The sequence below is a fragment of the Ornithorhynchus anatinus genome, chromosome 7 (assembly GCF_004115215.2).
Source record: "Ornithorhynchus anatinus isolate Pmale09 chromosome 7, mOrnAna1.pri.v4, whole genome shotgun sequence".
In the NCBI taxonomy this organism is placed as follows: domain Eukaryota; kingdom Metazoa; phylum Chordata; class Mammalia; order Monotremata; family Ornithorhynchidae; genus Ornithorhynchus; species Ornithorhynchus anatinus.
In genome coordinates this window covers 318,466-335,557 of record NC_041734.1, presented here as the reverse complement: position 1 = coordinate 335,557, position 17,092 = coordinate 318,466, and the positions used below count along the sequence as shown (strand labels likewise).

General features: G+C 51.5%; 1 protein-coding gene across 1 annotated transcript in view; it reads right to left on the bottom strand.

The window, feature by feature from the left end:
• ZNF704 (zinc finger protein 704) overlaps window positions 1-13,617 on the bottom strand; it is a 33,406-nt gene extending 19,789 nt beyond the window's left edge. Inside the window, exons 1-2 of the mRNA XM_029068789.2 lie at window positions 13,590-13,617; window positions 843-1,084 (exon numbers count right to left, since the gene is read on the bottom strand). Coding sequence (XP_028924622.1) covers window positions 843-1,063 — 221 coding nt within the window. The 5' untranslated portion in view covers window positions 1,064-1,084; window positions 13,590-13,617. The remainder of the gene's footprint in view (window positions 1-842; window positions 1,085-13,589) is intronic.
• Window positions 13,618-17,092: the final 3,475 nt, after the last annotated feature.

Below are 17,092 nucleotides of genomic sequence, written 5' to 3'. Positions count from 1 at the left end.
CTGACAGGTGCTAAGGTCGATGCCAGTGATGGTCAGACTGTGCCCCTGGAGGTCTGCTACAGCAGCATTCAAAGGGGGTCCGTCAACCCCTCTTTGCCCCCGACCACGGTCGGGTCCCGGGAGGCTCTGATTACTGAGCCTTCCCAAGGGCCTTCTTTCCCCACATTAGTCGATCAGGGGCTGACAGACCCTCGGCTCAAGAAAAGCCCCTTCATACTTGGGAGAGAGAAGACCCGGAGTTTCCAGGGCCCTAATATTCATCAGCCCGAGGTCTCTCTCTGAAAGGACACACGCTGGACCCAACGAGGTCGCTCAGGGAGTCACTAAGGCCGGGAAGACGATGGCAGGGAATTTTTTAACCTCTGAAGAACTGGGGGGACCGAGAAACATGGGCTTTGTGGAGAATAATGCAAAATTCAGTGGTTGCCACGAAAAAACCTTTCGATATGGAATGACCCTGGCCAAGGGTCATTGGTGATTTCAAGGAAAGCAAACCAGCAGCCACCAAGGGTGTCTCGGTTGGATGACGCCATCCTTCCTTTCCTCCTCTCCCACATCAGCCTCATGGCTTCTGTCCAAGACTCTGGCAGCACTGGGGGCTCCAGCGATCAAATCTGGAAAGGACTAGCAGTGAGAGGAAGGAAGGGAGGTCTCACCATCATCCCCAGGCCCTTCCGGGGATCTCAGCACCCAGCCGCACCTGCTGCCACTCCTGAAACCAGAAAACACAAACCCTCTGCTTCTCAAGCTACCTCCGCTCCGAGGAGGAAGGGCCAAACCGCAGGGGATCTGTGCTCTCCCTCTCTCCAGACGGAGGAGAGTTTTCCCAAGGCTCAGCTTACCTCGCTGGGGGAACGTCGATGTTTGAAGACACGACTTTGCGTTTCTGCTCGAGGAGGCAGACGGAGCGGGGCTTCTCCCTGTCATGGTCGTGCAGCCGGTGGAGGCTTTTGGGGTCGGCGGCTTTGGCTTCTCCCTCCATGGCCGAGAGGAGCGGTTGCTGGTGAGGAGTCGTTGGGCCGACGCCCGGCTCTCGGTCTTCCGGTTGGGACGTGAAGGCCATTTCCCACTTAGTGCCGCCGGCCTGCCCGGTGCGAGAGAAAGCCAGTTCAGAGACTCTGGCCCGGGGGGGCCCAGCTGCTTCCCGCCCGAGGAGACCACCTGCCTGCCCGTCCGCCTGCCCACACGCCTGCCCAGCACCGCAGACTCAGCATGGAGAGCCCGCCGTGGCATCACGGACTGGTACCCTTCCAAGACATCATCCTTTCTACCAACGCGCTGCAGGGAGTTGGAGCACACTGCGAGAATCAGGCTGCCAAAGGTTAAATAGAGGTAATAAAAATAATTATAGTACTTGTTAAGTGCCTACTATACGCTGCTCTAAGCACTGCGGTAGATACAAGTTAATCAGGTTGGTCACAGTCCCTGTCCCACACGGGGGCTCACCCTCTTAATCCCGATTTTACAGGTGCAGTAACTGAGGCCCGGAAAAGTTCATTCATTCATTCAGTAGCATTTATTGAGTGCTTACTGTATGCAGAGCACCGTACTAAGCGCTTGGAAAGTTCAATTCAGCAACGAAGAGAGACAATCCCTGCCCACAACGGGCTCACAGTCTAGAAGGGGGAGACAGACACTGAATCAAGTAAACAGGCATCAATAGCATCAATATAAATAAATAGAATTATAGATATATACATATCAAAACAAGTAAACAGGCATTAATATAGAGTTATAGATATGTACATATATACACAAGTGCTGGGGGGGTAGAGCAAAGGGAGCGAGTCGGGGTGATGGGGAGGGGAGGGGGAGCTGAGGAAAAAGGAGGGCCTCCTGGAAGAGGTGAGCCTACAGTAGGGCTCTGAAGGGGGAAGTGTGATTGTTTGGCGGATTTGAGGAGGGAGGGCGTTCCAGGCCAAAGGTAGGATGTGGGCCATGGGTCGAGGGCGGGTCAGGCGAGAACGAGGCACAGTGAGAAGGTTAGCACCAGAGGAGCCGAGTGTGCAGACGGGGATGTAGAAGGAGAGAAGGGAGAGGTGAGGTAGGAGTGGGAAAGGTCATGGAGAGCTTTGAAGCCAACAGTGAAGTGACTTGCCCAAGGTCACCCAGCAGACAAGTGGCAGAGCCAGGATTAGAACCTTGGCTCTTTTGACTCCCAGGCCTGGGCTCGACCCACTAAGCCATGCTGCTTCTCTGGAAGTGGCGAGACTTCAATTTCACACCCCACTTTCTCCTACCCCCTCAAGGGGGTCTTGTCTCAGATGTGGGTGGGGGTGCAGGCCTGAGTCACTGTTCCTTCTCTGATGGTCTCCCATTCATTCAATCATATTTATTGAGCTCTTACTGTGTGCAGAGCACTGAAATAAGTGCTTGGGAGAGTACAGTATAACAATATAATAGACACATTCCCTGCCCACAATGTGCTTTCAATCTAGAGGATTCCCCCTTCTGTCCTTCCCCACCAGGGCTTTGGGAACTACGCGTCCTTGGGGGCTGGGGCACCAGCCTCTGCAAGACAGCAACAACGCCCGGGCCACTTTCCCCACCATCCCTACCTGAAAGCACCCGTGCCAGAGAAGTCATGCCCCGACTGGCACCTATCCCTGCACTTCCCCCAACGCCTCACCGTACCCAGAAGTCCCATCTTACCCTCACGCAAGCTCAGACCTCTCCTTCCGACCCCACCTCATGTTCCAGGAGGACAGGGGATGGACGGATGGAAGATATATTAACGTCTGTCACCCTCTCTTGATTGTAAGCTGGTGTGGGCAGGGAATGTGTCTGTTTTTGTTATATTATACTCTCTCAAGTGCTTAGTACAGTGGTCTGCACACAGTAAGTACTCAATAAATTCAACTGAATGAATGAATGTCCACCAGCTGTCCAGCAACGTTCTCGCTGAGATGGGGAAGGAAGCCACGCTCTGGCGGACGGACTGTGGTTAGAAAAATGTTCATCTTATCAAATTTTTCTCATCTGAAAAACCAACTCCAAATATCAAGGGCCGAAAAAGTAAAATGGACGTTGATGTCGGCCCAGAGATCATGGATGTCCGCCTGGTGCCCTTAGGGGGGAGGATCCCCGTACCCGCTGGGTGGGAGGAACCCAGTGCCCCGGGCGGCAAGCAGCCAGCTGCTTCTCCTCCGTACTCCGGAGGGAGGCAGCTGCTCATGCTGGGCATGGAAGCGAAGACTCTCTCCAAGGTCAAATTAACTATATTGTAACAACCTCAGGGCTTAGCACAGTGCTTGCAGAAGCAGCATGGCCTAGTGAATAGAGGACAGACCAGGGAGTCATGAGGACCTGGGTTCTAATCCTGGCTCTGCCACGTGTCTGCTGTGTGACTTTGGACTTCTCTGTGCCTCAGTTACCTCATCTGTAAAATGGGGATTAAGACTGTGAGCCCAGCATGGGACAGGATCTGTGACTAACCAAATTACCTTATATCTATCCCAGCATTTAGTTCAGAGCCTGACACTTAGTCTGCACTTAATAATAATAATAGAGGTATTTTTTATTAGACTGCAGGCACTAGCATTATTCTTCACGAGAATGGCTGGGAGCTTGCAAGGGAACAGAATTCTTGTAAAGCTGGGCTTTGGACTGGGTTTACACTGAGAGCAGCTTCCCTTGTTTCTAGTTTTCTCTGGGAAGGGAGGAATTGGCTGTGACCAGCCGCCCCACCTCCTGCTCACTCCCTGCCTCCATAATGGGGGAGTCAAGCAGACACCAAGTGCCAATATGCATTCAATGAAAGAGTGGGCGTGCCTGCATGATGAAGAAAAATAAAACCCAGAAGAAATTACAGTAGCAGACACATAGCTGAGGTGGCTGAGAGGGTGGTAGGACCTGAAAGGGGAGTGATGAGGGAGCGGCTTCTCTGGAGGGCCCCCTCCCATCCTGCTGCCTCATCAAGCTCCTGGGACGATCCACTCCTCCATCTATCCAGCAGAAAGTCCTGACCGTTGGCTTTAAGGCTCTCCAACAGCTCTCCCCCTCTTGCCTAGCCGCTCTCTTCTTCCACTGGCCCCCAACTCCACCCTCCACGCTGCACTCCTCCCAAGCTCCCCTCTTTCCCAGTTTCTCACCTCTGACCCCTGGCCTGCACGCTTCTTCCTGCCTTGACCTACCACCCCTTCAAAGTCACCAGATCACAATTTCAAAACCCTTTAGGAACCCCACCTCCTCCAGGTGATGGATTCCCTGATCAATTTTTCTTCTCCCCAGCTGACATCCTCTCAAATATCATCTCTGGGTTTTGTACACACCAATTTACACACTCTAATATTCAAGTTCCTCTTCCTGTAAATTATTACCTGTAAATGATTACATATTTGTCTTCCTTGGCAGACTATACGCTCCTTGTGGACAGGAATCATGTCTACCAATTCTATGATATGCCCCCAAGCACTCAGAACAGTACTCTGCACACAGTACACTGAAAGCTCCTTGAGGGCAGAGATCATATCTTCTAACTCTATTGTACTCCCCCATGTGCTCAGTACACAACAGACTGTAACCTCACCGAAGGCAGGGATTGGGTCTACTAACTCTATTGAATTCTTCCAAGTACTTAGTACAGTGCTCGGCACACAGTGGGTGCTCACTAAATACTGCTGATTGACCGAAGGTGGGGAGTGTGGTGTGCTGATTGACCGAAGGTGGGGAGTATGGTGAACCTTGGGGAAGAGGTGAAGATGGGGTAGGAGAAAAGGAGAGGCCGGGTTTTCCGTGCAGGTGGAGAAAGGGAGCAGTAGCCAGAGGCAAGAGAGTCACCAGGAGGTGCAGTGAGAAGGTGAACTTGGGATACCAATCAATCACTGGTATTTATTGACTGCTTTATGGAACACTGTACTAAGCGCTTGGGAGAGTACAACAGACTTAGCAGACACCATTCCCTGCCTACAATAAGTTTATTTATTAAGTGCTTCCTACTAAGCACTGTATTAAGCACTGAGGTAGGTACAAGACAACCAGGTTGGACACAATCCCTGTCCCTCGTCGGGCTCACAGTCCAAGTAGGAGGGACAACAAGGAAGAGCAAAGAGGGTGAGCTGGGCTGTGGCAGAAGAGTGGATAGGGAAGAGGGTGAGAGGTGATGAGAAGTCTAGAAAGCAAGGGTCCAGTGCTTAATACAGTGCTTTGCACTCGGTACCTACTAAATGGCTATTACTACTACAGGGTGTAGGAGAAATGCATTGCCCTTGGAGGTTATGCTGGTGACGAGCGATGTTTTTCAGATGAAGGAGGGGACACAGAGCAGGCTAGAACCAGGGTTACTGAGGTGGGGATAGGGAGGAGACCCAAGCAAGATTTTTTTTTTTTTTGGTATTGGTTAAGCTCCTACTATGTGTCAAACACTGTTCTAAGCACTGGAGTAGATACACGTTAATTAGGTTGGACGGAGTCTCTGTCCTGCATGGGGCTCACAGTCTAAGGAGGAGGGAGAACAGGAAAACTGAGGCATAGAGAAGTTAAGTGACTTGCCCAAGGTCACACAGCAAGCATTTGGCAGAGGGGGGATTGGAACACAGGTCCTATAATAATAATAATAATAATGGTATTTGTTAAGCGCTTACTATGTGCCAAGCACTTTTGATAATTACGGTACTTGTTAAGCACCTACTGTGTGCCAAGCACGGTTCTAAGCGCTGGGAGAGATACAAGGTAGTCAGGTTGGACACAGTCTCTGGACCACATAGGGCTCATACTCTTAACCTCCATTTTACAGATGAGGTAACTGAGGCCCACAGAAGGGAATCGACTTGCCCAAGACTTGTGGCGGAGCCGGGATTGGAACGTCTAACTCCAAGGCCCATGCTCTTTCCACTAGGCCATACTGTTCCTCGGGATTTCAGGGAAAGATCTGTGAGGGAGGGAGGGAGACCTGAGAACCACTGCAAGAAAGGGGTGGGGGGTGGCAGGGACAAGGTTCCCTAAATGTGCTGGCTGGGCTGTAATAATAATAACAATAATAATAATAATTGTAGTATTTGTTAAGTGTTTACTATGTGCCAAGCACTATACTAAGCACTGAGGTGGATACAAGTAAATTGGGTTGGACACAGTCCCTTTCCCACATGGGTCTCACAGTCTCGATCCCCATTTTACAGATGAGGTTACTGAGGTGAAGTAACTTGCCCAAAGTCAACCAGCAGACAAGCGGTGGAGTCGGGATTAGAACCCACATCCTTCTGACTCTCAGGCCCATGCTCTATCCACCAGACCACGCTGCAACAAGGTAAGGGACGGGGAGAACTGACTGAGCACTTTAAAGCCAATGGTAAGGAGTTTCTGTTTGTTCAGGAGGTGGGTGGGCAACTACTGGAGGTTTTTGAAGACTGGGGATATACGGACTGAACTTTTTTTTTAGGAAAATGATCTGGGCAGCTGAATGAAAGAAGGACTGGAGAGAGATAGGAGGCAAGGAAGTCAGCGAGGAGGCTGAGGCAATAGTTAAGGCGGGATGTAAGGGCTTGGATCAACGTCACATCAGTTTGGATGGAAAGGATAGGGCCGATTTTAGTGATAGTGTGCGGATAATACCCACAGGTTTGGTGACAGATTGAATAGGTAGGTTGAATGAAAGCGATGAGTCGTGGATAATGCCAAGGTCACGTCCTTGTGAGACAAGGAGGATGGTGGTGCTACAGTGGTCTTCAGTGATGGGAGAGTCAGGGGAAAGATGAGGTTTGGGTAGGAAAAAAGGCGTTCTGTTTGGGACATGTTAAGTTTGAGCTGTCAGCGGGACATCCAAGTAGAGATGCTCTGAAGGCAGAAGGAAATGTGAGTCTGCAGAGAAGAGAGGTCAGGGCTGGAAATGTAGTTTTGGGAATCATTTGCTAAGAGATGGCAGTTGAAGCCATGGGAGCTAAGTGTGCGTGTAAAAAGGAGTGGGTGTAAATGATAATAATAATTGCGGCATTTGTTATGTGCTTACTATGTGACCAGCACTTTTCTAAGTGCTGGGGCAGGTACAAGATCATCAGGACCCACATGGCGTTTACAGGCTAAATAGTAGGGAAAGCAGGTATTGAATCCTCATTTTGCAGAACACGGAACTGAAGCACAGAGAGTTATGTGACTCGCCCAAGGTTGCACAGCAAATAAGTGATAGAGCCGGGATTAGGATTAGCCAGGCCCTCTATAGGGGCTGCCAATCAATCAATCAGTCACACAGATTGTTTACTGTGTGCACAGCACTGTATTAAGTACTTGGGAGAGTACAAAATAACGGAGTTGGTAGACACGTTCCCTACCCACAACGAGCTTACAGTTTAGAGGGGGAGACAGACATTAATATAAATAAATACAATTAAAGATATATACATAAATGCTGTGGGGTTAAGGGAGGGGTGAATAAAAGGTGCAAATTCAAGTGCAAGGCTGACGCAGAAGGGAGTGGGAGAAGAGGAAATGAGGACCTAGTCAGGAAAGGCCTCTTGGAGAAGATGTAATTTTAATAAAGCTTTGAAGGTGGGGAGAGTGATCGTTTGTGGGATATTCATTCATTCAATCGTATTTATTGAGCGCTTACTGTGTGCAGAGCACTGGACAAAGCACTTGGAAACTACAATTCAGCAATAAAGAGAGAAGATCCCTTCCAGGCCAGATATAGGACATGCGCGAGGGGTCAGAGGAGAGATAAAGGAAATAGAAGAATAGTGAGTAGGTCGGCATTAGATTTCTAGACTGTAAGCCTATTGTTGGGCAGGGATTGTGTCTACTTGTTGCTGAACTGTACTTTCCAAGTGCTTAGTACAGTGCTCTGCACACAGTAAGCACTCGATAAATATAATTGAATGAATGAATAAATGAGAGAAGCGTGTGGCAGGGTTGTAGTAGGAAATGAGGGAAGTAAGATTGGAGGGGGCAAGGTGATTGAGTGCTTTGAAGACTCATCCATGACGTGGATGGGCAACCACTGGAGGTTCTTTACCGGTGAGGAGACGAGGTCTGAACTTTTTTAAAAACGGTGATCCAAGCAGCAGAGTGAAATATGGACTGGAGTGGGGAGAGAGAGGAGGCAGGGAGGTCGGCAAGGAGGTTGATACAGTAATCAGGATGGGGTAGGACAAGTGTTTGGATTAACAGGGTAGCAGTTAGGATGGAGAAGAAAAGGCAGATTTAGTGGTGTTCTGAAAGTTGAACCGAAAGGATGTGGTGACAGGTTGAATATGCCAGGCCTGTGCTCTTTCCACTAGGCCAAACTGCATCTGCATAGATGGAGAATAGAAGGGGATTCAGAATTGGGCCTTTGGGATCCCTACTCTTTTGCTCTTTGTTTAAAAAGAAAACTGTTTTTAAACTATGCTAATTGCTTCCTTGAAGCAAAACCTGTTACTTATAACTACCAAAGATGCTTGTAGAATCACTTTGAAGAGTGGCACCTTTTACCCTGCCTGTGCAGAAAGAAATGCCCTAGTGCATCATTTGCAATCCAGACGTGGTTTTTTCAAAGTGAAGGAAAAAAAATCAACATTATAGTAACAGAACACAGGAAAGAAGCAGCCTGGCTTAATGGAAGAGCACAGGAGACTGGGAGCCAGGAGAGCTGGGTTCTACTTCTGGCTCAATCATCTGCCTGATGTGTGACCTTGGGAAAGTCATTTTATTTCTCTGTGCCTCAATTTGCTCACCTGTAAAAAGGGGATGAAATGCCTCTATTTCCTCCCCTGTCCCTGTCCCTATGTTAGAAAGGGACTGTATCTCATCTGATTGTACAGTATCTACCCTAGTGTTTAGTACAGTGCTAGGCCTAGAGTAAGCATTTCACAAATACCACAACTACTGTATAAAAAAGCAGAAGTAGCTGATCAAAAAGTACACTATTATCGCGATGGGTCTCATAATAAAATCACTATGAAGTGTAAATGGCATATGTAAGAATGGCTAAGTGTGACATGCATCCCAACCCTCCAAAATTACCTGTGCTCAGTCGTTTTCAAAAAGAATGGTCCATGCGTTGGCTGACAGGGCAACACACATAGCATCGATACTAAGTGTAGGTCCAGATGAAAATTATTATCTTCTGTTGCCAGAGTAAACTCCTTGGTGCCCAGGGGGACAAAGTTCGTTCTTCCACAAGGAGAGACTCTCTGACATTCTTTTCCCCAGCCCTCACAAATTATGCACCTGGAGTTTATTTTTCTTTCTTTTTTTTTTATTTCAGGCCCCAAAAAAGCAGACCTTTTTTATGGTATTTGTTAAATGCTAATTATGTGCCAGGTATTGTACTAAGTTCATTCATTCACTCATTCGTGTTTACTGAGCTCCTACTGTGTGCAGAGCACTCTGCAAAAGCACTTGGGAAGTACAATTTAATAATGTTGGTATTTGTTAAGTGCCATGTGCAGAGCACCGTTCTAAGCGCTGGGGGAGATACAGGGTAATCAGGTTGTCCCACGTGAGGCTCACAGTCTTCATCCCCATTTTAGAGATGAGGGAACTGAGGCACAGAGAAGTTAAGTGACTTGCCCACAGTCACCCAGCTGACAAGTGGCAGAGCTGGGATTCAAACCCATGTCCTCTGACTCCCAAGCCCGGGCTCTTTTCACTGAGCCATGCTGCTTCTCTAATTTGCTTCTCAATTTGGCAACAGATAGAGACAATCCTGAGGTAGATAGAAGTTAATCAGGTTAGACACACTTCCTCTTCTCCCATTCTTTTCTGCATCACCCTGACTTGCTCCCTCGTATTCATCCCCCCTCACCCTGAGCCCCCCAGCTATTATGTAGCCCCCCCAGCTATTATGTACCGATCGGGAATTTTATTTATATTAATGTCCGTCTCCCCCTCTAGACAGTAAACACTCTGTGGGCAGGAAATGTGTCTGGTATATTGTACTCTCCCCAGCGCTTAATACAGTGCTTTGCGCACAGTAAGTGCTCAGTAAATACGATTGACTGACTGACCGACATTCTGTGTCCCAACATGCGGCTCACAGTCTTAATCCCCATTTTCCAGGTGAGGTTACTGAGGCCTGAGAAATGAAGTGATTTGTCCAAGGTCACTCAGCGGATAAGTGGTGGAGCGGAGATTAGAACCCAGGTCCTTCTGACTCCCAGGTCTGTACTCTATCCACTAGACCATGCTGCTTCTCTGTGGGAAGATCTTCCTGGAGCCCCTCTTTCAGAAGGACTGGCGATGAACAGTGGTTCCTTGGGGAATTTTTAGTCTGTGGGAAGTGGAACTGAGGGATTTATGGGGTCAAAAATATCCAAAAAGTGAAATAATCTCAGAAACCAATTGTTTGGATTAAAATGAAACTTTTTCCTCCTCCATATTAGATCGTCAACTCTTCAGGGCAGGGGGTCATGTCTTCTGATTATACCTTACAGCCTCAACTGCCATTTCTCAACTCTAATAAGCATTGTGGTACTTGAAAAGTGCTTACTCTGTGGCAAGCGCTGTACTAAATACAAGTTAAGCAAATCCAGCGCCTAGAACGGTGCTTGGCACATAGTAAAGACTTAACAAATGCCAAAATTATTATTAAGTCTAAGTAGGAGGGAAAATAGATATTGCGTCCCCATTTTGCAGATGAGGGAAGTGAGGTGCAGAGAGGTTAAGTGACTTGCCTGAGGTCACAGAGCAAACAAGTGGCAAACTGGGATTAGAACCGAGGTCCTCTAACTCCCAGGCCTGGTCTCTTTCTACAAGGCCCACACTGCTTTTCTAATCTACTGTGGCCCTAAGCACTTCAGTGCCTCTATTTATACTCTATTGTTTCCCTTAATCTACAATTTAATTCAGTGCCTGTCTTACAGCTAGACGGTAAGATCCCCAAAGGGAGAGTCGGTGTCTAAATCTCTTTTAACTCACCCAAGTACTTTGGAAGTAGCCTAGTGAATAGAGCACTGTCCTGGGAGTCAGAGAACCTGGGTTCTAATCCTGACCCCACCACTTAATAATAATAATAATAATAATAATGTTGGTATTTGTTAAGCGCTTCCTATATGCACAGCACTGTTCTAAGCGCTGGGGGTGGTGATACAAGGCGATCAGGTTGTCCCACGTTGGGCTCACAGTCTTCATCCCCATTTTCAGATGAGGTAACTGAGGCCCAGGGAAGCTAAGTGACTTGTCCAAAGTCACACATTTGACAAGTGGCAGAGCTGGGATCAGAACCCATGACCTCTGACTCCCAAGCCACGTGCTCTTTCCACTGAGCCACGCTGTTTCTCGTCTTCACCACTTGTCTGTTGTGTGAGTTTGGGCATGCCACTTCACTTCTCTGTGCCTCAGTTCCCTCATCTGTAAATTGGGGATTAAGACTGTGAGCCCCATGTGGGACATCGATTGTGTCCAACCTAATTAGCTTGTATCAACCCCAATGCTTAATATAGTGCTTGGCACATAGTAAGCGCTTCACAAAGACCATTTAAAAAAAAGGTAGGTGCTCAATCAACAGCATAAATTGATCTGATGAGGCATTTTTACTTCTGATACATGTTTTTTGCCTAGGTGGTATCCCATTTCAGTTCCCAAGCTATAGAGCTGAGGCTTTTCCTCCAAATATAAGTGTTTTTGTTTTCTGTAAATCTTTTAAGCTCAGAATTTGACAGGGCATGTTTATGTAATCTTTCTGGCTGCAAAAGAAATGTGCTCCCCAGACCCGCAGCAAACAGCTCGGCGGAAAGCTGTATTTACGAAAAATGGTGATTTCTCCTTCAGTAGTCTAGCCCCTCTGGCTTCAGACTTTCTGGGCTTCTTGGGGCCGCCTGCCTGCTTGCCCGCCCAGCCAGGAGAGCGGCTCGCTCAGATAATAATAATGTTGGTATTTGTTAAGCGCTTACTATGTGCAGAGCACTGTTCTAAGCGCTGGGGTAGACACAGGGGAATCAGGTTGTCCCACGTGGGGCTCACAGTCTTAATCCCCATTTTACAGATGAGGGAACTGAGGCACAGAGAAGTGAAGTGACTTGCCCACAGTCACACAGCTGACAAGTGGCAGAGCTGGGATCACACGGCAGTGTCCGGGCTGGCCGACATCCCATCATTGTTGGGGGCACCCAGGCTTTCTGAAGCGTTCTGGACATCGTGGTCCTGGGCTCCGGGCAGTGTGGACCCAGGCTCTGGGCAGTGTGGATCTGGGCTGTGAACAGTGTGGGCTGAGGCTCTGGACATTGTGGTCCCGGGCTCTGGGCAGTATGGATCTGGGCTGTGAACAGTGTGGGCTGAGGCTCTGGACAGTGTGGACCCCGGTTCTGGGAAGCGTAGACTCAGGCTCCAGGAACAATAAACACCAGGCTGGGCGCAGTGTAGACCTGGGCTGGAATGTGGGGAATGGGACCCGGGAGGTGGGCAGTGTGGTCCTGGGGAATGTGGACCCTGGCCTGAGGGGGGGGGGGGGTGAACCCGGGCTGTGGGCAGAGTGGATCTGACCCAGGTACAGGGCAGCCTGGACCTGATCCAGGCCCCAGGGGGCAAAGTGGATCTGACCCAAGCCCCGGGGGGGGGGCAGGGTGGATCTGACCCCGGCCCCAGGGGGCAGCGTAGATCCGGGCTCTGGCAGTGTGGATCCCGGCTGGGGGGCACCCATTGATAGGGCTAACAATAACCTGCCTGGGGGCCTTCTGTCCCACCCGTGGTGTGCCCCGGGAAACCCCCAGAAGATCCAGGAGGCCCCCACTGGACCCAGGAAACCCCGGCGGGATCTAGAAGACCCCCGGTGGGTCCCAGGAGACCCTCAGTGGACCCAGGAGTTCCCTGGCGGGATCCAAGAGACCCCCCGGCGGACCCTAGAGACACCCAGTGGGACCCAGGAGACGCCCCCAGTGGACCCAGGAGACCACCGGTCGGATACCAGAGATCCCCAGCAGGACCCAGGAGACCCCCAGTGGACCCAGCAGACCCCCGGTGGAATACCAGAGACCCCCGGCAGGACCCAGGAGACCCCCAGTGGACCCAGCAGACTCCTGGTGCGATACCTAGAGACCCTCCGAAAGGGACCCAGGAGACCCGCAGTGGACCCAGGAGACCCCTGGTGGGATACCAGAGACCCCCCGCCCCCCCCCCGGCGGGACCCAGGAGAGCCCAGGTAGGCTACCAGAGGCCCGCCAACGGGACCCCGGTGGATCCTGGAGACCCCCCGGCCGGCCCGAGGAGACCCCCGACGGGATCCAGGAGACCCCGGGGGGGGGGGGGGCGAGGAGACAGACCCCCCGCAGTGGAGGGAGGAGCGCCCCGGCCTCGCTGCCTGTCTGTGTCCCCGGGGCCGGCCGGGCCTCGGGGCCGTTGGGCCTGATGCGCAGGAGGAGCGGGGCGGAGCGGAGCGGAGCGGAGCGGGCCCGGAGGGGCGGGCGCCGGCGACCCGGCGGGAGGGGGCCGCTCCCCTTCCCCTCCCCCCCCGGAGGCCGCTCCTCCTGCCCTCCCTCCGTCCCTCCCTCCCGCGGCGGGGCCTCCGAGCCCAGGCCCGCATCGCATCGCCGGGGACCCCGGCCCGGCCCCACCGCCCGGATCCTCCCTCCGCCGCTCCCCGCGATGGATCCCCCCGATGGACCCCCCCCCCCCCCCCCCCGGCCGGTCCCGTCCCGTCCCGTCCCCCCCATCCCCCATCCCCCGGAGGGCGGGGGGCGTCTGACCTGCAGGCCGGTCCTGGGCCGGGGCCGGGGGCCCGCGGGCCCCGGGGGCGGGGGTCCTGTGGGGCTTGGCGGGGGCCATGGCGCGGGGTCGGGGGCCGGAATCCGGGCCGATGGCCGGCGGCTCCTCCCGAACCTTCCCCCAACGCGGGACCCGCCCCCGCCCCCCAGACCGCGCCCCCTTGCCTCCCTCCCCGCCCCCTCCCCGCCCGCCACCCCTCCGGAATAACAAGCAGGACGCTGTCGGGGAAGCGCTTACTCTCTGCCAAACCCTGCTCCGGGCGCCGGGGTCGATCCAAGGGCAGCGGGTCGCCCCACGTGGGGCCCACACTCCCCATCCCCATTTTCCAGATGAGGTCACCGAGGCCCAGAGACGCGAAGCAGAGAAGCGGCGTGGCTCAGTGGGAAGCGCCCGGGCTTGGCAGTCAGGGGTCGTGGGTTGCTCGCCAGCCGTGTGACTTCGGGCAACTCACTTCACTTCTCGGTGCCTCAGTTCCCTCGTCTGGAAAATGGGGATTAAAAACCGTGAGCCCCACGTGGGACCACCTGATCACCTTGTATCCCCCCAGCGCTTAGAACGGTGCTTTGCACATAGTAAGCGCTTAACAAATGCCACCGTTATTATTATTATTATTATTATTAAGCGGCTTGCCCAAGGTCATGCAACAGACAAGAGGCGGGAGCGGGATTAGAACCCACGACCTCTGACTCCCAAGCCCGGGCTCTCCCCTCTAAAACACACTGCTCCTCCCCCTAAGCCACGCTGCTTCTCATGTTGCCCCCCCACCCACTTCCACCCCTTCCTTATTCATGAATTCCATCACATTTATTGAGCGCCTTCAGGGTGCAGAGCACTGGACTAAGCGCTTGGAAAGTACGATTCAGCAATAGAGAGAGACGATCCCTGCCCACAACGGGCTCACGGTCTAGAGGTGGGAGGGGGAGACAGACATCAAAACAAGTATCAGTAAACAAGTAAACAGGCATCAATGATGAAGTAGAGAAGCAGCATGGCTCAGTGGGAAGAGCCCGGGCTTGGGAGTCAGAGGTCGTGGGTTCGAATCCCGGCTCTGCCACTTGCCAGCTGTGTGACTGTGGGCAAGTCACTTAACTTCGCTGGGCCTCAGTGACCTCATCTGTAAAATGGGGATTAACTGTGAGCCTCACGTGGGACGACCTGATTACCCCGTATCTACCCCAGCGCTTAGAACGGTGCCCCGCACCTAGTAGGCGCTTAACAAATACCAACATTATTAAGTAAACAGGCATCAATATAAATAAATAGAATTATAGATATGGATACATTTATACATAAGCACTGTGGGGTGGAGAGGCGGGGGAAAGAACAAAGGGAGCGAGCTGTGGTGACAGGAGCTGAGGACAAGTGGGGCTCAGTCTGGGAAGGCCCCTGGAGAAGGTGCGCATTCAGGAGGGCTTGAAGGGGGAAAGAGGGAACTATCTTTGGAGTTCCAAGCCGGAGATATTTCCACCCCCCACCTCTTTTTCCCACCTCTCCTCTTCCTCTCCATCTTCAAACCCCATCTTCCCTTCTGCCCCTCCCTGCCTTCAACCTCCATCAATCCCGTGGCCTAGTGAAATCAGTCAACTGATCCCAATCGGTGATATTTATTGAGCGCTCACGGTGCGCAGGGCACTGTACTAAATGGTTGGGAGAGTACTACAGAGTTGGTAGGCGTGCTCCCTGTTCGCAAGGAGCTTACGGTCTAGAGGTGGAGACGGACATTAAAATAAATGGTGGATTATGTACCCAAGTGGCTAGGGGCTGAGGGTGCATCAAATGCATAACTGACACAGAAGGGAGAGGGAGTAGGGGCAATGAGGGCTTAATTGGGGAAGGCCTCTTGGAGGAGGTGCAATTTTAATATGACTTTGAATAAATCACATTTAGTAAGCACTTAGAACTGCCCCTCTATACTGTAAGCTCGTCGTGGACAGGAAAATTGGCTGTTTATTGTTATCTTGTACTCTCCCAAGCGCTTAGTACGGTGCTTTGTACACAGTAAGTGCTCAATAAATACGACCGAACGAATGAATCAACTCTGTTTATTCTCCCAAGTGCTTAGTACAGCGCGCTCCATAGAAAAGTTGTTCAGTAAACACCATGGATTGATGGGGAGGGGCGGGGAGACACGGACCAGCCATTGAGGTCCGTGGGTTCCTTGAGGAAGTCGGACCTTTAGGCCCCTGCACACACTCTCTCTCCCCTCAAGCTCTTGTACACAAGCTGGGGCGTGCGAGGGAGGGGGCCACACTGCTGGAGGAGGTCCAGACACCAGGTCATTCTCATCCATCACTGGTACTTTTCAAGCACTTAGTGTGTGCTGAACACCATATACTAAGTGCTTAGGAGACTACAATACAACAGAGTTGGTAACTCAGCTTCATCTATTTAACTCTGCCCTCTCCTCTTCCTGGCAATAATACTTCTCCATTCTTATTGACTCCCATGAGTTTTGCTCGCACCAGTTGTTTCAGACTTTCTTCTCCCTTCTCCAATTCCCTGTCCCCCAACCCCACCAATCTCATGACCTTGCCAAGTACTTCATTGATTAAATTGAAAGCATTAGGCACGATCTCCCTAAAATCTCCCCTGCTCCTTTCCGGTCCCTCCTTCTTCCTGTCCTCTCTTCGACTCTCCTTTCCTTCCCAGTTCTCAAGAGGAGATCTCCCACCTCCTTTCAAAATCTGCCCCCCTCTCCCTGTACCCTTACCATGGCACTTCATCAAAACGTTTACCCTCTCCCTTCTTCCCTTCCTGACCCCCATCTTCAACCGTTCACTCTCCAGTAAATTCTTCCTCACTGCTTTCAAGAATACTTACGCATCCTGCTATCCTATAAAACCCACCCTTTGACCCCATGACTCCCTCCAGTTATCACCCCATCTCCCTCCCACCATTTCTCTCCAATCCTTGCGTGAGTTGTCTGCAGCCACTGCCTCCACTTCCTCTCCTCTAATTCTCTCCTTGACTCCCTCCAATCTGGTTTCTGCTTCCATGGAAACTGACCTTCTTGCCAGATCCAACGACGGCCTCTACTCCATCCTACTCCTCCATGACCCCTCAGCTGCCTTCGACAATGTAGACTGCCCCCTTCTCTTGGAAATGTGATCAAACCTTGGCTTTGCCGACACTGTCCTCTTCTGGTTCTCCGTTTGTTTCTGCCATTCCTTCTCAGAGTCCTTTGAGGCCTCCTCTGCCTCCCACCCTCTAACTGTGGGAGTCCCTCAAGGCTCAGTTCTGAGTCCTGTTCTCCATCTTCATTCAAGCTCTTGGAGAACTCGTTCACTCCCGTGGCTTCAGTTTCCCTCTCTAGGAGGAGGATTCCCAAATGGACCTCTCCAACCCTGACTACTCTCCTTCTCTGAAATCTCACGCTTCCTCCCGCCTTCAGGACATCTCCACCTGGATGTCCTGCTGATACCTTAAACTTAACATATCCAAAACAGAAATCCTTATCTTCCCCCGCAAACCCTGTCCTCCCACC